Consider the following 23,389-nt stretch of genomic DNA (forward strand, 5'->3'; position numbering starts at 1 on the left):
TCCGCTGTGCTCACTAGGGCACAGAAGGTAAAACTGCTTCCTAGTGAAGTGGGGACAACTCTAGCGGAAGAGACACTCGAGGGGAACAGGCCCGAACAAGGACCAAGGGCAGATTCTGAGAAGGCACCTGTCCTGGTGTCGGCACCTCCTGCTCCAGTGGGAGAGGAGGGTGAGCATCCAGAGGCGGATAAGGTGTTGGAGTCTGGGTCCCTGCCAGAGCTGCAGGAGCTGCTTGCGGCAGGCGGACAGTCCCGTGAGGAGTTTTGTAAGGCGCAGGCTGAGTGTCCTACACTGGTGGGCCTGCGGAAAGCTGCTCAGGAACAGGTCTCTACTGGAGTAGTCGGAAAGCACAAGGTGGCTTGGGAAGATGGACTCCTTTACAGTGAGCCTGCTGACCCCGAGCCAGGAGCCAGCAAAAGGTTGGTGGTTCCTCAGGTGCACAGGAATTTCCTGCTGCAGCTAGCCCATGAAGTACCCCTAGCTGGGCACTTGGGCATCAAAAAGACAAAGGACAGGTTAGCACCTCTGTTTTACTGGCCAGGAGTTGGTCAGGATGTGGAGACATTTTGCCGAACCTGTCTGGTCTGTCAGGCCAGTGGCAAGTCTGGTGGTCAGACAAAGGCACCCTTGGTGCCCCTACCTGTTGTGGGGGTGCCCTTTGAAAGGGTGGGGATTGATATAGTTGGTCCGTTTGACCCTCCATCATCCTCGGGCAACAAATACATTCTTGTTGTGGTGGATCATGCCACCAGGTACCCTGAGGCTGTGGCTTTGAGGAGCACTACTGCTAAGGTGGTAGCTAGGGCTCTTCTAGGGATCTTTTCCAGGGTTGGATTTCCACAGTCGGTGGTGACTGATAGGGGAACCAACTTCATTTCATCTTATATGAAGGCCATGTGGGAAGAGGTCGGGGTGACTTACCACTTCTCCACCGCTTACCATCCCGCAACCAACGGTTTGGTGGAGCGCTTCAATAAGACCTTAAAGAGCATGATGGGGACTCTGTCTGATCCCCTCAAGAGGAAGTGGGATCTCCTCTTGCCATGCCTGTTGTTTGCTTACAGGGAGATACCACAAAAAGGGGTAGGGTTCAGTCCCTTTGAACTACTTTTTGGGCATCCTGTCCGAGGTCCCTTGACATTGGTAAAGGAGGGCTTGGAAGGCAACCCTAAGTCCCCTACCCATGATGTGGTGGACTATGTCTTGGGCCTCCGTAGGCTGATGGCCCAGCTCATGAGTAAAGCAAAGAACAATCTTTAAGCCAGCCAACAGCTCATGAAGGAGTGGTATGACCAGAAGGCTATGCTGACTGGGTACCAGGAGGACCAGGAAGTTTGGGTCCTGAAGCCGATTTGTCCCCGGGCTCTGGAGGACAAGTGGTGTGGCCCCTACAAAGTTGTTAGGAAGATTTCTGATGTCAATTATCTAGTTGACACAGGTGCTGCACGGGAGCCCCAAAGGGTATTCCATGTCAATCGGCTGAGGCCGTGTCTTCGCAGGGAGTACACAGTTTCTTTGCTTGCAATGGCTGAAGAGGTGGAAGAAGAGAGTGAGACCCTCCCTGACTTATTGCAAGGTGATGAGAAGGATGGTTCAGTTGAGGGAGTTAAGCTTGCCTCTGAACTGACACCTGAACAGCAGGTGGAGTGTAAAGAGCTGCTGGGGAGATTCTCCCATCTCTTTTCACTTACTCCTGGACTGACACCTGTCTGTGTGCATGACATAGACACAGGGGACACCCTGCCTGTTAAGAGCAAGACATATAGGATGTCAGACCGGGTTCAAGAGTGCATCAAGACTGAGGTGGCCAAGATGCTTGACCTGGGGGTTGTTGAACACTCCCGTAGTACCTGGGCCAGTCCAGTGGTGCTGGTGCCTAAGCAGGGGTCAGCTGAACTGCTCTTTTGTGTGGACTATCACGGTTTAAATACTGTGACAAAAACTAATGCCCATCCTATTCCCCGAGCTGATGAGCTGGTGGATAGGTTGGGTGCCGCAAAGTACCTTAGTACTTTTGATCTAACCAGCGGTTACCTGGCAGATTGCATTAACACCTGGTGCCAAGGAGAAAACAGCATTTTCAACCCCAGGGGGCCTCTACCAATTTAAAGTTATGCCTTTTGGATTGAAGAATGCTCCCGCCACTTTCCAGCGCCTAGTCAATCATGTATTGGCAGACCTGGAAGAGTTCTGTGTGGCGTACCTGGATGACATTGCTGTCTACAGCTCCTCCTGGGAGGACCACATGGGACACCTGGAGCAGGTGTTGGTGAGGATGCAGGGGGCCAAGCTGACCATCAAGGCAACCAAGTGTCAAGTTGGGCAGTCCTCTGTTGTTTATCTTGGACATTAGGTGGGTAATGGGAAGGTTCGCCCCCCGGAGGCTAAAGTCCAGGCGGTGCTGGACTGGGAGACTCCCACTACTCAGACCCAGGTAAGGGCCTTTCTTGGCCTTACTGGTTACTATCGGACCTTTGTAGCAAACTATGGGACCATTGTTGCTCCATTGACAGCCCTGACCTCTAAGAAGCAGCCCAGGAAGGTGATCTGGACTGAAGAGTGTCAGAAGACATTTGATGAATTGAAGACTGCACTATGCAATGCACCTGTGTTGAAGGCCCCTGATTACAGTCAGACCTTCATTGTTCAGACAGATGCTTCAGACAAGGGAGTTGGGGCAGTTCTTGCCCAGCTCAATGAAAAGGGAAGGGAGCATCCGGTGGCCTTTATCAGCCGCCGACTACTCCCCAGGGAGCAGAACTGGTCTGCAGTTGAAAAAGAATGCTTTGCCATAGTGTGGGCCCTTCGAAGATTCAGGCCTTACTTGTTTGGTGCAAAGTTTGTGGTTCAAACAGATCACAAGCCCCTCAAGTGGCTTATGGCAATGAAAGGTGAAAATCCCAAGTTGCTCAGGTGGTCCATATCTCTGCAGGGACTAGATTTTACAGTGGAACATAAAGCAGGCTTACAGCACGGTAATGCAGATGGACTTTCCCGCCGGTTTATCCAATCAGATGATCGGTCTTCTCCCACTGGGAAGTAAGTACCGGCCATTCTGATCTGGGAAGGGCATATGTTGGGACGGGAAGTCTCCTGCATGTCTCTGGAGAGAGTGCTTCCCCTGCCTTATGCTAATCTCCAGGCAAGTCACTCAAAAAGCTACTGTATAGTTTCTAGATCCCTACCTCAGTGAGCATGACAATCATACATGTCCACTGAGGGTCTCCCTGTTTACCTGGATTGAGACCCTAGAGCTTGGCTCTGAGGTCGAGGAGGCATGCCTAGTGCACCCCTATTTTTCAGAGAGTGGCTACTGCCCTCTCTATTAAGGCTGTGGTAGACTGATAGTGGTGGCAGCAATACATCTATAGTCAGGAGGGGTGAGTACCTAGGCACCCTCCTGACCAAGTCTGTTGAGTTTACCATGCCTGTGGGCCTGTTGCTGTTGTCTGGCTGATGTGTGTTTGAGAGCCCGTGGGTGTACAGGGCAAGAATGGTGATTTGAGCCAGTGTGAGGAATGCGAGCTGTCCTGCTGGACATCCCAGCTCCCCCGTCCCCCTCCCTATTTCCTTGGAAAGGCCTGGTGGGCTGGGGGAGACTCTCAGCTCTTATCTGGGTTTAGCTGCACTAACTGTGTGGATAGGACCCTCCCTCACTTGTCAGGGCCTCCTGGGCTGGAGTTAATTAAAATTCCTCTCTAGAGGGTGGCGCAGCCTGATACCAGAACACGACCTGCTACATGCTTTACCCATGCATTGAACACGCGGTGAATGATCTGTGATTGGAGGTGTAAAAAGTAGCAGACCCTCTGATTGGATGAGCCTATCAATCAGAGGTGATAAAAGTCTGGCCTGAGTGGTCAGGTGTTGTTCAAGACTGGTCTATGACTGTCGAGTGGCCACACCAGGGCCCTCGGACAGTTACCAGCCGCGACCCCGCGGTGTGAAGACAGAGATAAGACTCTGTTCACTGCGGTCTGGAAGGAAGGCAACATTACAGACCAGCTGTTTGTGAGGCTTGGATGAGCGTTCGCTTTGGACCAAGGAAATTACAGACAGCTGCCCAGTGTGGGAAGGAAGCTTGCGGCACATCACCAAAGGTGTGGGAAGGAAGCTTACAGCACATCACAGAGGCTGGTGGAAAGAAGCTTGCAGCACAGGACAAGAGCCAGAGAGAGAGGAGGATGCTTGATTCTAGTCTTTGAAGGTGAGATCAAATCCCCTCTAGGCTCCTCCCTTGCGCTGTGGGAGCCTGTACAAGCAGTAACTGGGAAGAGAGGCCAGTGAAGCAGACCCCCACCTTACTTTTTGTGAACTCTGAGGGTATCAGGGTGAACTGGCACTCTGTCCAGCCACTACCCTCCTTCAGCTAGCCAGTGGCTACTGGACTAGTGGGACTCCAGTAAACTGTGCCAAGACATCCGGCACCTTTGATCAGATCCCTGACACCACTAGAGCGGTGTCCTCACTCACAATGGGAGGGCACTTCTGTTGCTTTGGGTGGGGGGTTATGGGGCCGATCACGACCATTTGACTTCGCATCATATGCTGAAACTATATCCTTTCAATACAAAGTTTGGTATCAAGGCTCTAGTGAATGAGAACAGCCCTGTGTAACATGATCTGTAATATGCAATGCTTACTGTGTATTTTCATGTTAACTGTGTTTTTATAGTGCTTGGCGTCTAGGCGCTATAATACTGTTTGGGGTCAGAACTCTGCCCCAGAGGGTTGTAGAGACTTCTGGTTTTCACTGTTTATCCTAGTTTTATGTGTAGAATAATTATCTTATGTGTATTAAAGTACTTTTCTTTTATAAAAAGTAAAGCACTGATTGGACATTGAGTTTATCAGCTGGTGGTACGGTTTACACTGTATTCTGAATGTCTAACCCCACCTCACCTCCTTGAGTAAGCCTTGGACTGCTCTGTCTCGCTACCCTGAGAGAGTCAAGGGCTGGAGAGGAGTACTTGGTTATCCAGTTTTGGGTCCTTTAGTACTGAGGCCCCAGGACATCAGTGAGGGAACACTCCAGTTGATGCGATTGGAGCGCAGTTACCCCTGAGTGCCCTGGTGCCCAGGAAGCCGGTTCCTATAGTAGGGGACAGCTGGGGGTGCTGCTCTGGACAGCTAAGACGCGAGGAGAGGAATACCCCCGTTAATCAGACTCCTGGGCATCATTTGGGATAGAACAATCAGATGGCGGATCAAAAGGATACCCAACGCACAAGAGGCGGATATCTGGGTCGTTCCTCAGTTTTCTCAAATAGAGCATCATATGTCTGTTGAAAAATTGAAAGAGGGGGGCTGTCTGATGTTTTCTGAGCTTTACCCAGGAAATAGGTTCATTACCTACCAAGACGCAGTCACCACGTTTGAACTAGGGACCGGTCAATTTTTACAATATGCTGAAATAGCAGCTATGGCTCGTCACCTTCGGCCGATGTTCCTGGAAGCCCCTGAGCCTACATGAACACTGGTCATTATATTGCAATGGTGAGTGGGCGAAAACTGGTTTCCCACTTATACAGGGCACTTAGAGAAGATAAAATGACTAAGCCCCTGAAAATCGAGGAAAAATGGCAAGGGTTCAGTGCACACATGATATTGACAAAAGACTCGGGGAAGATCCACGAAAACGTCTGCAAAGTTTTGATCCGTAATAGATTTAAACAAATACAATACAATATTGTTCATATGACTTATCTTTCGCCCAAGAGACTGCACGCTATCAATCCATCTAGAGACCCCAAATGCCCTCGTTGCCAGTATGGCCTTTTATCCATGTGGTTTGGCATTGCCAAGTAATACAAGGTTTTTGGGCTGCTATTCTGGAACAACTGAACAGAATCACGGGTTGGGAAATAGCCCTAGAGATACACACATGCCTTCTCGGCTTAATTCCCAAAAGTAAAACAACTAGACTGTTCCTGGTATTGGGTCTAACGGTAGCCAAGAGAAGAATAGCGATCCACTGGTTATCCCCAGAGGGCCCACAGCTGGACAAATGGAAGAAAGATCTCAAAGAATGGGCAATGGTTGAAGAAAACCCTATGAGACCCACCAGAAGGGATGTTAAGCTCCCTGATGTGTTGCTGGCGTGGGGGGCAATGATAAAAGAGATAAAAGATCTAGGAGAGTCGACTTCTCAGGCTCCTACTGTCCTGGCGGAGGAAGAGCACCACATTGCAACAATTAGTCAGTGGCAGAACAAGAAGTAACAGACACATAACGAATAGCGATGGATTTGGGGATAGGATATCATTTAGCGGCACCGGTTACTTAAGGGGGGTTGGGGGAGGTTACAAGTGTTCTTGAATCCATTAAACACTGTACTCAAATCGAAAACTGGTATCACTGAGGACAAAAAGAAGAAACAGACAAAAATGAAAGAAAAACTGTAGACATAAGTCTTCTAATTGTTGTACCAGTAGATCGACGCTGTAATACTGTGTATAAATGCTGTAACATGTATACAGCTTGTCATAATGGATAATAAAGAAATGTTTTTTTTAAAAATCCGTAGAAACAGCAATAAGTATTTTGTAGTGACAACAAACCTTTTTTTTAAATTTATTTGGAATGTTCAAAGTAATCAAATACAAAGCACTTCATCTTACTCATTTGATGACATAGTACAGTTGCGAACAGTAATATATGGTTTTGCATATCACACAAGCCATATTTTGGGGAAAGTCTTTACATCAGGGAACAGTATGTAGAACAAAGTATCACCAATCAAGAGATTGGCCATTTTCTGGAATATCCTTGACCCAATTTCATTTAAACCGTTATTGTGAGATTGCATCATTAAATAATATTGTAGTGCTTGTATACTGTTCACCAATCTCAATAGACATACCTGAGGGGAGATCTCCAGTGTGTGTAGTGTTATTTCGGCTATTGTTGCTATTATTTTGTGCCAAAAATCTCGGATCCAATTTACTCTAAGCTGTTTTCCCGGCCATACTAGTCATAATAATGATGTCCTGATTTTGAAAAACAAGCGATTCTGTATTATACCTATTCATCATCTTTGCCAAGTTTTCTTGGTCTGCACCATATGAGTAGTCAAAATGTGGGATTCTATAAATGATACCACTCAAGGAAAGCCCTGATTAATGGTATGTATTTAGTCAGAGTAGTGACTACTGTACTATTACTCTGTCACCCTTTTTCCACCTGAGCAACACATCGCTGTTCAGATGTTGAGCTGTTATCTGTCTCAAAGTGTCAGATGTACGACCGATAAAAACTGCTACTTGCAAATTGCGTCACGTTGCAATTCGCGACTCTCAAAACGATACCTACGTACCATATTGGCAACATGATTGTGAGTCGCTCGCGTCGCGGCTATCTGCGAGTCGTTAAGCACTTGCAAATAGCATTGCCAGTTGAAAAGGACCCAAAGCATGCACAAAAAGCGAGAGAGCCCAAAACAAGCACAATCAGCTTATGCAAATTGCAAACGCGAGAAAAAAACGCAAAAACACTGCCTGGGAGAGCTGAAGGACCCCAAAACAGGACGTGGTGGCCCAGGAGATTCCTGAGCAGATTATCCAGCACATGGTCAGGTGCAGCAGCACAGTACAACACTGCAGGCAGGCTCTCTGAAAAACCTTAAGCAGCAAGGCCAGTGGCAAGGGTGGAAAGGAGCGGCTGAGGAAACTCAAATTCTCTGAAAAGAAGATGGACATTGAGGAATGCTGCAATAATCACGAGGAACTGTTTGGGCGGGCATCTCTAAAGGTCCCTGAGGCAGACAAACATAAGATCTGGAGAAGAATGCAGCAGCGCATATATGCCCTGGGTGTGGCACACAGGTCCCTGGACAACATCAAGAAGACATGGTGTGAGACGTACTGCCACCCTCTCTCTGCATCTGAACCATCTGCAGCTGAGGCCATGGTGGAGAGTACACTGGAGAGGGCGGCAGCTGTTGGATTTGGCACCCTTGACACATCACAGCACCACCTAACCCTGGTAAGTGTGAAATATGTAAGTCTATTTCACCGCTTAAGCTTGTACTGCCCAAACATACTAATCATCCACACCCAAAATTTCTGCGCCACACTAAATAAAAGCAGATGATGCATTATGGGAAATGTAGTCCGTGTCATATACAGTGTAGTAACTGAATGATGTGAGCTGATAGACATTGCAACACCACTGAGATAGTGAGTCACATAGTTTATTTTCACCTTACATCTTTTGCCACATAGATACACCACTGGGAGGAGAGCACGGTGCAGATGACATGGAGGGAAGTCCGGATCAGGTACAGATGGAGGAAGGGCAGGATGGGGGAGCATCCAGTGGCCCAAGTTGTCCTGAAGTCCCAGACACTGCAGCATTGACCTCATCACAGGCTGTAGCCAGTGTGACATCAGCATCACAGCAGACAGCAGCATCAAGACACACTCCTGTCACCAGGGTCCTGCTAGTGCGTCCAACCCAGCAGTCCGTATGCGTATGCAAGCCAGTCTGCACACTCAGCCCCCTGCTGGAGCACCCAATCAGATTTTTTTTGGAGGCCTGGAACAGGCGATACTCCAGATCCAGGGCCCTCAACAGCAACAGCAGAGGCAGATGAACCTTAGGCTGACCTAGGGATTTAGGGACATCACATAAAAGATGACTGATAACCAGTGCCGGCTGGAAGCTAAATTTGATGACCTCACAGGTACCATTGGTGGTCTGTGCAAAGAATTGGCAGAGGAGAGGGGGCAGCACAGACACATGGAGCGCAGCAGGGAACACAACATGGATGCCCTGACCAGGGCCATTGGGAGGCTAGCACATGCAACTTCCCAACACACGAACCACACCCTGGGTCTTCAGGTGGAGATGGGCCACTACAGTGGTGATATGGCATGCGGCCTGCAACAGATAAACGCAGACAAATATGTGTGCCAGTGGTGGTGCTACAGAGGGCGCTGACATTGAGGTTTCCAGCCGCAGTAGTGTCTCTGCTGCGGAAACACCAATGATGTGTAGGAGTAGCAGCCGCCAGGCTGAAATTCCAAGTGGCAGTTCTTACCAGGCAGGACGTAGAGGCAGGAAGTGAATTGTGTTGAGTTACTGCACAGTCATTGCCCCACACTTTCTTCAAATTCTGTGGGCATATGTTTGTAATGGACAGTTTGTCCTGCTATTGTTTGTGCAAGCTTGCACAATAAAGCACAAATTCAAAGTTGAATTCACAATTTGTACTGTCTTATGTAGAGGGTGGTGTGTCATTACTTTGGACGTACCTTTAAAACTAATTGTTAGCTATCTGGTCCCAGCGCCTTCTCCCTTCTGCTACAGAGCTGCCACCCCACTGCTGTTGGGCAGGTGGTCCTGTGTCCTCATCCTTCCTATTCTGAAGTAGTCACATCCCAGGGCAATTCAGCCCTGCAGGCCATGTGGTGGAGCATGGCACATGTTGCCACCATCTTGCACACTGTCTCAGGTGTATACTGTAGGGATCCACCACTCACGTGGAGACACCTGAAGTGCGATTTTAGGATGCCAAATTTGCGCTCAATCATGGTCCTGGTGCGCCGATGTGCCCTGTTGTACCGCCTTTCATGTGCGTTGTTGGGAGACAGGTACAGTGTGTGGATCCATGGCCGCAGGGCATACTCGCTGTCACATGGTGAGAGATATATGATGGTGAGACAGCATGCAGCCAGACGTTGCAGTGCAAATACATGTCACTGTGGACAAGTACATTCAGTACCTAATAGGTATCCTTCATCAAAGTCACGTCTTTCTAATTTCTGGTATATACCACTCTGTCTGAAGATATGAGTCATTGGTGCTTCCAGGATATTTGGCAGCAATGTTTGTGATTATGTTGTTTGCATCACAGACAACTTGGATGTTGAGGGAATGTGTGCTTTTCCTATTATGGGATATGTATTGTATGTGAGATGGGGGACATATGGGCACATGGGTCCCATCTATGCACCCTATGACCTTTGGAAACCTTGCTATTCTGTAAAATTGACGATTTGTATTTTCAAGTTCCTCATCATCTCATGGCAGGTAGATGTGTTGATCTATTTGGTGTAGCATGGCATCTTGGAAATTGCAAAGGAAATGCAAAAGCACACTCTACAACACACCTCCGGCCACTGCAATGACATCTTGGAAGCTACCAATGGCTAATAAGTGGAGGGAGCACAACACCTGCACATGTGTGGGGATTACATTGCTGCGCAGGGTTCTGCTATCCAATTGTGGCTTCAAGGTGTCTATGAGGTTTAGGATGCCAGTGCTACTCAGCCTGTACTGGTCATAAATCTCTTCAGCTGCATTCTCTAACAATGTCATCTTAACTCTGAAAATCCTCTGCTGTCTCCGCCTACTCTGCTGAGTAGCCAGTATCCGCATTCTCCTCGCTATCACGTACAGGGCAGCCATTGTGAAAAGATTTTTGATGCATTCTGGGTCTGTTTTTATAGGTTGGGCCTGGTTACCACATGGTTCTGGTTAGTGGTAAATTGCATGTGCAAATGTTTTTTTTTGCACATTTTCACTATTTGCTAATGCTTTGTACATTGGAATTAGCGACTTGCAAAATGCGATTCGCTATTTTTTCATCGTAAATACCAGTCTCATTTATTGCTAGTCGGTATTCATTTGCATCGTAAAATTATACATTGCGCATGACCAATTTTGCATGCGCAAATCCGGTTGCGACCGATTTTGCTCTCGCAAAATGGTCGTACATTTGGGCCAAAATGAGCTCCTCATCCCTTACGTGCAGTTAGGGTATCACATAAGTCTATAGGAGTGGGTGTCCAAGAATCCCCAGGTAAGTCTATCCAATAAATAATCTTTGCCTCTGTTTTTTCTCTCTGTTCCTCTCTTAATTTGTTTCTCTGTGTTGGTCTTTCTCTCAGCCATACTGTTTGTCTAATTCTGTTGATCTCCATCTCTGTTTAGCTGCCATCTTTCTTTTTTTTCTTTTTACTCTGCTTCCATCTTCGTCTTTATATATCTATCTTATTTGGTCTTCCAATCTTTCTCCCCTTAAATAAATGACCCCTCCCACCTCCCTTCCCGGTAGCTGGTCTGCAATGGTCAACAAAATATTTAATGAGTTGATATGAACAGTTGTCCTCTGATGTGTCCTGCAGTAAAAACTATTGATTCAACCTTTAGTGAAGGTATAGTACTTAGCCTGCAACAGGAAGCCAAAGGTGTTTATTCCTATTACCTTCTTAATCTCATACAGTTAAATGTTCACTAACCATCTGGAATTAGAAGAAATTTCACAGAAAACTTCCCTTGTCTTGAAGAGAGCCTGCAGGTGTGTTGTCACACATTAAGTTGTTTTAATTTCGAAATCGTCTGCAAGAAGTTATTGATTCAACCAGTGTTTACATAGCAAGGCGGTGATACTCGCTCATCTCATTATAGTTGGAGCCCACTGGTGCAGAATTGTAGCGGAGTCCATTGCTGTTTGTGTAGTAGGGAATGCAGCAAGAAGGATTATTGGTGGGCTACAATACGTGGAGTTAATTTACTAAAGCAGAAAGTTGCTACATTTGTACTATGTTGTGCAATATGCAACAGAGCTTGAATGTCTCGCAACTCCTAAATTCACTATATTTCTTATATATTATGCTTGAAAAGTGATGCTTCACAAATAGTATAAACCAGTTGTATTTTGTTGCAAACATCCGGTGGAAAACACGCCTGCTTCATTTGTCATTATGTAAGAAGGGTGTAAGGTAAAAATGGAACATGCTTCATATTTCTCCACCTTTGTAAAACAATAATAAACATGATCCTGAGTGCAAGTTATTTCCTAACTTGGGCACCTGACTCAGGAAAAACTGGTAATGTAACATCACAGCATGAATTCTGATCTGCTTTATTAAGCAGGGATAGTATGATGCATGAAAAATACCTTCCCTAAATATTCAACAAAAATGTATTTAGCAAATTGTCTAATAATTACCATTTTAGAGAAATCATGCTATCTTGTTTTCACTTTTTAGGAGGTGGAAAAATATAGGTCAGAATACAACAAGCTTAGGTATGAGCATACGTTCCTGAAATCTGAATTTGAGCACCAGAAAGAAGAGCAGCAACGGATATTAGAAGAAAAACGGATTAAACAAGAAGCTGAGGTAGGTAGTGATTGTCATCGCAAGTGTTATCAATGAAACAGTTTTTATTCTGGCACTTCCCTGTGTTGGTCCATTAGGTCACCAGGAGTTCCTTGCAGCACACCACGATGTCATCTAACTATGCTGAGTGCTTTTTACTTGAATGTGGCTTGGTTTGCACTGAATTATGCATTAAATGACTGGGTGTAACATACCTAATTACTGCAGAGTGTTCTCTGTGTCTCAAAGCATGCTTCTAGGAAACCAAACTGAATACATCAAAGAGAAAAAGGAGTCCAACTTATCACTAAACGAGAGGCGAATCCAGACAACAAAGAGTTAATTCTTTTTTGGAGAATAGTTGACTGTATGTAATGTTTCCTTCGGTTTCGATACCTTTGTAGGTATAAGCATGCTACAAAATGTAGGGAGTCCACGGGTCATTCAGTCAAGCTATGCTTGTTTGCTGCCCCACTAGCATGGTTGTTTAATATGGAATAGAGGGCACAACTGATATAGACCTCCACACTAGGTCAGCACATGTGCATTTAGTTGGGGAAACCTAACTCAAGAACACTCTAAAATGTAAGTGCAATGGTTCTTTCCTCCTTTTGTACCTGCCCATGTTTTGGAATGGAGTGTAAGTGACTGACTGACATTCATTCAGTCAGACAGTGAATGAATCAACAAAAGGGGCACTGAACTGAAGCATCTGATGGAGTGTGTCGGGGACGGCACAACATGCCACTTCACACAGCCTGTGCACGAGAACTTCCAAATCCTTAATGTTTGTATAACTCTGAAACCAAATGATATTGTAAAACAATTCTCACACACCAATTGAACTGTCTGAAAAGGTTTGTTAGAAATGGGGTTTCTGGTTGGCTAGGGTAAGCACCTAAGCCAGACAGAACCCACCACTCTAGTCAGGGCAAGTAAGTTACACACATGTGCTCACCCTCTAGTAGCTTTGCACAAGCAGAATTATCAACAGAGGCAATGTGTAAAGCGTCTGCACAACACATTCACACAGCAATACAATGTACACACCACAAAAGAAGCTCCACACAGGATTGTAAAAATATATCTATAGTATATTATGCTTAACACAAGACCAATACAACATAAATCATAAATACTGTGCATACTATGTCAACACTGAAATAGTACTTTTTATCCTGACAATGCAAGAATCAAAACATACATCATGGCACGAAATGCAGCAGTTTGGGGGAAAACAGATACATCCTCCAATATCACCATTCGTACATTAATCATAAAGTATCATCATAAGGACATCAGTAACAGTAAGACAAGATAGTCACAATAACCCCTGAACTCCTGTTAGTGGGATTATGGTAATCTGTGTGGGCCTGGTTGAAACAAGTGCAGGAGAATCTGCACTTCTATTATACTTTATCTGGTATTCCAGCCTCAAACTCTAGTGCATGGAAGCATCTGTGCCTCTACTATCAGGCCTATGGTACTTCTGAGGTTATGAATAAGCAACCACGATCCCCTTTGTGGATCAACCCAGGACGCGTGAGGCACAGAAGCTTTGAACCTCACAATGTCCAGGTGAGAGGTCTAAATTCTCAATCCCCCCAAAATTGCCTAGTGCGAGATCCAGCAAGTTAGGAGCCCATCTTAGCCTCTGGGACCGCCACATGTGTAACACAACAGAAGAATCATCTCAGAGTCGAGACAGTCCCTTACACATACATGGCCAGCCTCAGGCCCGTATTATGCAGGGAATCCCTGCTAATTCAACGGGAGCAGCTGGACCACTTGGGCCTGTCTAGCAGCCCCTTCTTGATTTCAGGTGCCCTGAATACGGCACAGCAGGCCACGCCGCCTGGTAAAGGAGCAGCGGTGTCGACCTTCAAGTGCGCACCGGCTGTCAACTAGGAAAGGGAGCACCCGCTGTCCCCCCTCATGGACAGTGGTGCTCGAGGGCCTCAAGTACTCTGCTCTCGAATCACCACGACGTTCCTCTGGTCAGAGGGCTGTACAGGTAGTCCAGCCAAATTTTGGTTTGATGCAAAAGACTTGTTGTTGCCGGGAACCAGCGCCCCGTTGGTCTGTCCCACACTGATGTAGAGACAGGAACGGAGTGCTCCACATATGCTGACTGGGGGGGGGGGGGGGTTAGGACACAGACAGAAAACCCATGGTCCGGGTGAATCCAGCGCTTACCACATGATGGATGACAGCAAATTTCCTAGTAGCGCCCTCAGTCCCAGCTCCTCATGAGGGCATGCTCCTTAGTAGGACACAGGGCAAACCACAAGCCCTGGGAGTGGACTAGAGCACACAGTGGTCGGCAGCTGGCAGGCTAGCACATAAGGCCCTTAGCAAAGTGTCAGTCCCTCAAGCAACCCAACAGACAGCAGGCCAGCACAACAACATAGGTAATCCTAATGGCGGTTCCTTCTGGTACCACAGCCATCCGCTGGCAATGTGCAGCATGTAGAGCCCGAAGCATCTGGTTACAAGTCCCACACAGTGTCTTGTAAGGGTCAGAGCTCCTGTACATATACTCCAAAATGTTTTTGTTTTAGAGGGAACTTCATAGGGAATCTTTAGAAGTGAGCAACAATCCCTTTCAATCTAGCCCTGGCTCCAGACATCAGTGTGTGACCCCGCCTATACAATTGTAAAGTGTGAACGCCCTCTCCGAGCCCAGGAACACCATCAGTATGCAGACGATTGCCGTTGTAACCCTGTCACACCCAACCCTTCCTGTGTGATGGCTGTCTGGAAAGTTGCACAAAGTGTAACTGTCACCTAGGCCCAGACGTGGATTGGACGAGTCAGGCTGCGAAGCACAAAGAGCCATAAGCACAGAGAAAAGCCCACTTTCTATAAGTGGCATTTCTAAAATAGTAATATGAAATCCAACTACACCAGCAAGCAGGATTTATCACCACTATTCCAAACAAGGAAACGCTACTCCTTTCTGATCTTGAATTAGCACTTAAAATATATAAGGGAATTCCCCATGGTAGCCTATGAGAGAAGTAGGCCTCACAGCAGTGAGAAACAAAATAGGCTGTTTGTCACTACCAGGACATACCACACAATAAAGGCACATGTCCTACCTTTTATTTGCATAGTACAATGACCATAGGGCTAACTAGGGCCTACCTTACGAGTGACCTATGTATAATAAAAGGGGAGTTTACGGCTTGGCAAGTAGTTTTCAATGCCAAGTCAAAGTGGCAGTAAACTACGCACACAGGGCCTGCAGTGGCAGGCCGGAGACAAATTTGAAAGGCTATGTCAGTGGGTGGCACAAGCAGTGCTGCATGCCCACTAGTAACATTTAATTTACAGTCCTTGGCATACCACTTTACACGGAACTTACAAGTAAATCAAATATGCTAAACAGGTGTAATAGAGGAGCGAGCACATTCACTTTAGCACTGATTAGCAGTGGTAAAGTGGCCAGAGTCCTAAAGCCAACAAATAGAAGGTCAGAAAAATAGGTGGAGGAAGGCAAAAAGTTTGGGAATAACCCTGCAAAAAGGGCCGCGTCCAACAGGGTTTATTGACCAATGAAAAATAAATAACCTGTTAATCACAGGACTAGCCAACCAGTGGTCGTCCTGGGAGTGAAGCATGCTGCTTATACAGAGGTATAGTTACAACTTAACAAAGGGAGTATACAAGTGTCTAGAGACTGAGATCATGACAAAGGAAGAAGACCGCCATCAGTTGTACCAAGAATGTAACATTGTTTGACCGAACAAGCTAATCAGCAATTTTTTATCTCAGAAGCCAAGATGTGAAAGAGCGGCTGAAAAGTTTGCTATAGACATTTGTTACCATGAGCTGGCAAACCTGGCTAAAGCTAGTAATAGTTACTCTGATAAAATCATTCATTAGTTCACATTATCTGTGCACTTAAGTTAAAATAAGGGAGTTAATTTGAGGGACAAACTTGCCTGCTCTGCGTATTTTCTCACCAAAAGACACACTTCACAGCCTCGTCAAGGTTCGTAAGCGCTATATAAATACATTTACAATGTAACCCCTTTAGTACGGAGACCCCCCTGTACCGCTAATCCAAGTGCTGAGCCTTTTTTCAATGTATGGGGCAGTTTGCATTTAAGCCCTTAAAATGTTTTTCCAACAAAAGATATCGAGGGCAAAAGTGTGACCTTTTTTGCCCCACATGTTGGCGTCTCTAAAGGTACCCAGCATTTGTAGATTTTCCTGGAGGGAATGGAGAAAGTAGCCAAAATGTAGCAACACTTTGAGGTTTTGTTTTTTGGGGTGGGGATTGCTACGCAAGAAATGTTTTTTCTCCTAATAATTGCATCAAGTATTCTTGTACTAAGACCACCTTCCTCCCAGCTTTCAGGAATATACAGAGGTATAGTTTACCTTGGGAAAAAGTGTGAAACCCGCAAATATACATGTGTGAAAAGTAGAAAAAAGTCTTAATTCAGCAGTGGGTCATTTTTGTACATCGCACATGGTTTTCATAGAGAAATTAATTGTTGATATAAAAAACAAATGTGACCAGGTTACAATGTTTTTACATGTTTTTTTATGGCTGATCTACACACGTAATATACCATAAGGGCCATCAGGCAGTTTCCAGCCACAAAGATATATGGTGTTTGTTGGTTGTCCCCAAACATGTGAAGTACATAGCCATCAGCTAAGCTGAAAGCCCACCAGACTACCAAGAGAAAAAAGTGAGAAAAGTAATGCTGTGTGACGTAGTCTCATCTTGGCATCTGGTCCTACTACTGTTCACCATATAGCCATTCTGTACCCCAGGTGAGGCAGAATAGAGGAGATTTCCCCCTTTCTATATGCCCATTTGTCAAAACTGCACACAGAGGAATGCAGATTTCTTCTCACTTGCCATGTGAATGGCTGTGCAAGCGCCTAGTGAGGCAGAAAGACTGTCTAATCTCTTGGAGTGTCTGGCCCGACAGGCGGACCACTTCACATCCCATTTATTTGAAAAATGGGGAAATAATTAATTATGGGCTCAAATTAAACATCGGACACACTGTCCCTTTTTACAACCTGGTACACCCTATTAAGGCCAGTGCACCCGATTACAGATAAATCCTGTCCTTAGCATAGGAGCAAACCTCCAATCTACCATCCCAGAAGGGCACTCTGGCTGGTGTCCTCTAGGGTTGGAGGTGTGGCCTGATGTCAGGACAGGCCGCTCCCACCCCAATTCCTGTGAGGTTATTTAAATGTTTTTTAAACTCAATCTGTACCTAGCATCTAGTGGGCATTCTGGTGGGCTACTCCAAACATATTTTTACTTGTAGTCAAGGGCTTGGGCTACAAGAGAAATTATGTTTGGAAAACGAAATCTTCAGTAAAGGATCATATGTTAACTTAAATTTTGGACCATCGTGACATCATTGAAGACTTTATTTGCTATTTGGATACAATATGTTCATCACCCACTAAAATCAGAATTTAAGAAATACGTTAAACTGTTAGGACCATATCCTTAGATATATTGAAAATAGAGTGCTGGGTCATATAGTCTAACTATTTGAGAGTTTTTGTCTCATCCAAAGAAGGAGTTGTAATGGCAGTGCTTCTTGGACTCTCTCAACCTGATGTGAAATGAAATTATACCAGTTGATAACGAAAGGCCTGTGTTTTTTCTATTAAGCTGCATCCATTTTTGTGAATTTACATTACATTTCCTTATCTAAGAATGGCTCAATCTGAAATAATTTCATGAAATTCCTATTGTATTGTAATTGCATTTGTATAGCGCTTACTACCCCTGACGAGGCGTTGAAGCGCTTTTGCGGCAGTATTACGCTACTCCAGAACCCATAAAGCATTAGTGTTATTAGTATAGTGAAATATGAAAGTAATTGGAGTGTTGGATAGGTTAGTCTGTTATTTGGATTCAGAAGGATAGCAGAGAGATAGAGGGAAAAAGGTTTGCATTTATATAGCGCTTGTTACCCCTGATATTAGAATACTGTACAACAGTACACCAAAGAATCAAGGCGTTAAGATTGAAATATTGCATCACGGTGTTAAAGACTCGTCCCGTGAATAGCGGAAGACTGTACAATAGTACACTGAAGAGACAACATATTAAGATTGAAATATTACATGACCGTGTCAAAGAGTCAGACCATTAATATTGGAATACGGTACAACAGTACACCGAAGAAACAACAAATTAAGATTGAAGTATTGCATGACAGTGTCGAAGAGTCAACCCATTAATATTGGAGTACTGTACAACAGTACACCGAAGAGAGAACCCACTAATATTAGAAAACTGTACAACAGTGCACAGAAGAATCGACGCATTAAGATTGAAATATTGCATGACAGTGTCATAGAGTCAACCCATTAATATTGGAATACTGTACAACAGTACATCGAAGAGACAACCCACTAATATTAAAATACTGTACAACAGTACACCGAAGAAATAACCCTCTAATATTAGAATACTGTATGACAGTACACTGAAGAGACAATCCATTAATATTAGAATACTGTGCACAGTATGTACAGTGCACCGAAGAATCAACGCATTAAGATTGAAAAATTGCATGGCAGTGTCAAAGAGTCATCTCATTAATATCGGAATACTGTACAACAGTACACCAAAGAGACAATGCATCAATGTTGTAATAAGATGCAACAGTACACCGAAGAGACAATGCATTAAGATTGAATTATTGCATGACCGTGTCAAAGAGTCAACCGATTAGGATTGGAATATATATATTGAACACAGAATGACTGCACAGGTGCTAGAGTCAAACTATTAAAGTTGTAATACTGTGCTACAATGTGCCAAAGAGTCCACAAATTACTATTGAAATATTGTAAGAAAGAGTCAGTGCTGGGATACTGAGTGACAGTAGGACGAAAAGTTAACTCACTGACATTGGAAGACTGGGTGAGAAAGTTATTTAGAGAAAGTAATGGCAGCAAATGTGAGAATGCCAGCAACTGAGTAACGTATGGGCAAGTGAAAGTGAGTGAACAATTTACAAATAGTGACAGTAAACGAGTGATTGAGGTTGAATGAAAGTGAACGACTGATACTGAGGGACACGAAAAGAGAGTGGACGGGTGACAATATAAGAGACACAGGGTGAATGAGTGAATGACAGCGAATGAGTGACACTGAGAAACATAAAGTGAGAGTTGACTGGTTGCAATAAGTGAGACACAGGGTGAACGAGTGACTGACAGTGAGTTCATGACACTGAGAAACACAAAGTGAGAGTGGGCGGGTGACCATGATCAAGACCCTGAGATTAAACAAGTGTTTGAGAGTGAATGAGTGACAGTGAGTGAGAAACACTTAAGTGGGAGTGGACGGGTTGCCATGAGTTAGAAACAGATATTGAACAAGAGTTTGACAGTGAATGTGAACACTAAACAGTGTAAGAGTGGGCGGGTGCCACAGGGACATTAAGCGATTTGCCCAGAATCACAGGATATTGAGCTGAATCCCAGACTCCAACCTGGTTCCCCAGTTCCAAAGTCGGCAGCTCTGGCCGTAGCGTGTGACACAGCAAGAGGCACACAATAACAGGGGCGTTTCCTCCATTAGGGCGGAGGAGCGCCGCCCACTGCTTTCTCACAGTGGGAGAAGCAGAAAACAAAATGGTATTTTAAATACCATTTTATTTTCTGCTTCTCACACTGCGAGAAAACAGAAGGCAGGGTATGTCTGGTTGTGGGGGGGGGGGGCTGGAGGATATGCCTGGTTGGGAGTGGGCCGGTGGGTAGGTCGGGAGGAGTGGCTCCACTCTGAGTACCCTGACTGTTCGGTTGGCCCTGGGACAGACCAAAGCAGTCCTGCACACTCTACATTTTCTTTATGTAGGCTGCATGCAGCCTACATAGAGAAATTGGCCTCTCTTCCGGTGCCCGACTGGACGCTGTCTGGGACTCCGCACCAATCACAACGCTGCCATTGCAGCATTGTGATTGGCTACAGGAGGGGAGGGAGCATGCCTGTTCAGGACCGGCCCAGGAGCAGAGGCGGTGCAGGACCGGGATCAGGTAAGTTTTCGTTTTATTTTATCCACGCCCTGCAGTATCACCCGCATGAAACACCCCGCGCCCCCCGAGAGAATTGTGAGCAGTGACTGACATACACAGCGCTTCCTGCAGACAGGTGAGCTTCTAGGCGCTGGATGCTGGAGCACACGAGGAAAGGCTTCACACCAAGCAGCTCTTATATACCACAGAGAGCGGAGGGCGAGTGGGAACAGGTCTGTGCTTCGAATGAAAGGAAGCCCAAATCAAAGGGAGGGTCTCACCTGGGGTGGTCCACAGGGTCTCGACGGTGAGGAAGAAGAGGAGGAGAAGGTGCCTGGGGGGATGGAGAGGGCCCCTGTGGGACCCTTGCCCGGCCTCCTGCTCCAGGGGTCCCTCCTCGGGGGGCTGCGACTCCTCCGGGAGCGGGTCCGGCCCGTCCCATCATACTTCCCCTCTACTAGGGCTGCAGTGACTCTTGTCACACCCACCTGTCTCTCCTCTCTGCTTCTACCTGTCTCTCCTTTCTGCTTCTACCTGTCTCTTCCCCTCCTCACCTTCTGTCTCCCGCGCTTTCAGTCCCTCCTGTCTCTCTATCTGCTTCTTTCTTTTGCTTTCCCCACCCTTCCTCTCACACTTGACTGTCTAGATCTCCCACCCCTTCCCTCACTCATCTCTCAGTCCATCTCCCCTTTTAGCACCATCACCCCTCCCACATCCCTCTATCTTCCTGTCTCTGTTCTCACCTCTCACTCCAAACTGTATCTGTCTCTGATCTGGCAACCTCAAACCTACCTCTTTCCTATCCCCAAGTTTCTCTATGCACCCTGACTCTACCTTTTATCTTTCTACCTCCAACTCCCTCTCTCCTACTTCCCACCCTACACCTACCTGCCTCTTTCTAGAACTCAAACTAAGACTGTTCGTATGTCTCGTAGACCCTCTGCCTGTCCTAAGACCAGAGCGCCTGGGGCCCCCTGTTCTGTAGTAGTGAGCACCCTCCTACCTCCTGCACCAAGCTCCCTCCCTGTGACACTCTCGGCCGGTCCTCTGTCTCCTGCAGTTCTCTCATCCCCTCCACCAGTGACCCGGGCCGGCCCAGTCCAGGGTCCCCTGACCCGCTTCCTCCCTGCCCCGGCTCCTACATTTGGAGTGTTAGATTTATCTTACTTGTACTAATGTTATTTAGTTTGGTTTGGTAATAATGGTACAGCCCTCCAAAACCTATACCTCCTTATTATCCTTGTAGTGTAAGTTCATGATTAGATTGTTGGCTGGAGAAGCAAAAGGAGGTTGACTGAATCTAGTAAAAAAAAGTTGTTTCTTTATTTTCTTTCCTCTGTTGGACCAATTGATTAACTTGAAAAATGTATATTTGTTTGTTATCAGAAAAGGTTTTTGTGAATATATTTTCAAACAGATATTCTTAGCTGAATGCAAGAATATTTTGCCTATTTCACATAACCTGCTTTGACATAAATTAGAGGATAGGATGGTGTTGTATCTTTGGAATAAGACTTTATCATCTTGTGGCTAACAGCCAGAACTATTACTAGATGTGTAAATATTATAGCAAGTGGAGTAATATGATACTCCATCGATTTATGGCTTCCTTTCACAGTACCATTCAGAGGAATACATCATGCAGACTGTTTGATAGGTAAGTAATGTTTTCCTCCTGTGTCTTTGCTTAGTCCATTATTGTAAGCTTAATATGTCTTGCATTATAACTAGATTGCACGGCTGGAGAAAGATAAAGTGGAGATGCGAAACCAGCTAATGACAGTTGATCCAACCAGAGACAGTAAACGTGTAGAAGCACTCCTGAAGGACAAAGCTCAGCTAATTCAGAAATTAAAAGGCTTTGAAGCGGAGGTAGCAGAATTACGAGCTCAGCGAGACCATTCTGGCATGCAGGCTGAAAATGTCCATAGGATACAGGTGCGGCAGCTGACCGAGGCGCAATCTACAATTCGTTCTTTGGAGGTAAGATGTGCACAGGTATCTTATCACTATACAATTCCTGTTTGATTTACAATTTGAAAAGGGTTGCAGTATGTGCTAGTGAAAGAGTACAGGCATTGTTCGCCATGGAGCTGGCGATCTACATTAAGCACACAATTGATTGGTATCTGGTTTGTGGAAAATCCAGAGGTTGGTAGCACAACTTCATGTTCTTAATTAGTTTGTATTTGATCATTTTCTGTGAATGAATCTGTCAGACTCCTGATTAAAATTTGATGTACTTATGAATTGGTTGACAACAATTATGTAAATAAATGTTTTGTGAATTGTGCCTTGAATGTCACTGTGTCTGTTGCATTCCTAGAAGTAGATGATTAGATGTAGGTTGTCAGTTGAATATCTAGGCTTGTTTTATATCTTTCTAAAATAAGATATGCTCTGGATCCATGCAGTCAACAATTTACTACTGTCCCTTTATCAAAAGCAACTCTTCTGTATTCAATCATGCCATGGTTTGTTTTCCCCAGAAGTGCTGTCACTCACAGTAACATCATCTCTTGCTTTATTCATGAAAAGTATGGAAAAATATAATGCTTCGATGGGGATTCTTTACAAATTGCAGCCATTTAGTGATTATCCCTGTTGTTCTGCACTTTGGCAGGAATTCTGCGGAGTCACAGAACTATGCTTGTGATCATAGAACCTTAGTAGGCATGGACTGGGACCTTAGTACCCATGAGCCTGAGACCAACTAACTATAGTGTCTCACATGTCCTCCTACTCATTCACAGAGGAGCAGGTGATTACCCCAGTGATTACTCTTGACCCTCTCAGGAATCGCGGTTACAGGACACCCTTTCGCTCACTCACTCATACTAGTCATAATAGGAGCTGACTGAGACACAGGAAAGTTTAAAATGTTTATTTTCTTTTTTTTGTAAACTCTTTTTTATTAACATTTCTCATTTCAGTTGATATGTCAATCCATTGGTCACATAGCATCAGACAAACAGGCAGTGTACAGTATAAAGAATAGTCAGTATTAACTGTTGACTGGACATTCAAAGTAAGACCCCTATCCCAGGCCACTCCCCATTCCCCTGTATCTTCTCCAAGGCCCCCAGATCTTCTTCCATTTTTTGGGGCACCCCCTGCTTGGTCTCCTCCGCCCTCTGACACCAATCGAGGTCCCGTCCCACTAATCCCACTGTGGAGGAGCCGACTCCCCCAAGCCCTGGCAATATTCCTTTTTGCCACCCCGGCTGCCATGGCCAACCAGAGTTCCCCATATCTGGTCCAAT

The 23,389-nt window shown here is 45.6% G+C and overlaps 1 protein-coding gene across 1 annotated transcript in view; it reads left to right on the forward strand.

The window, feature by feature from the left end:
- Window positions 1-23,389, forward strand: part of CEP83 (centrosomal protein 83) — a 198,308-nt gene that overhangs the window by 45,151 nt on the left and 129,768 nt on the right. Inside the window, exons 5-6 of the mRNA XM_078675995.1 lie at window positions 11,997-12,128; window positions 21,858-22,109. Of these exons, the coding sequence (XP_078532121.1) occupies window positions 11,997-12,128; window positions 21,858-22,109 (384 nt within the window). The remainder of the gene's footprint in view (window positions 1-11,996; window positions 12,129-21,857; window positions 22,110-23,389) is intronic.

Source organism: Lissotriton helveticus, chromosome 1_1 (assembly GCF_964261635.1).
Source record: "Lissotriton helveticus chromosome 1_1, aLisHel1.1, whole genome shotgun sequence".
Taxonomy (NCBI): Eukaryota; Metazoa; Chordata; class Amphibia; order Caudata; family Salamandridae; genus Lissotriton; species Lissotriton helveticus.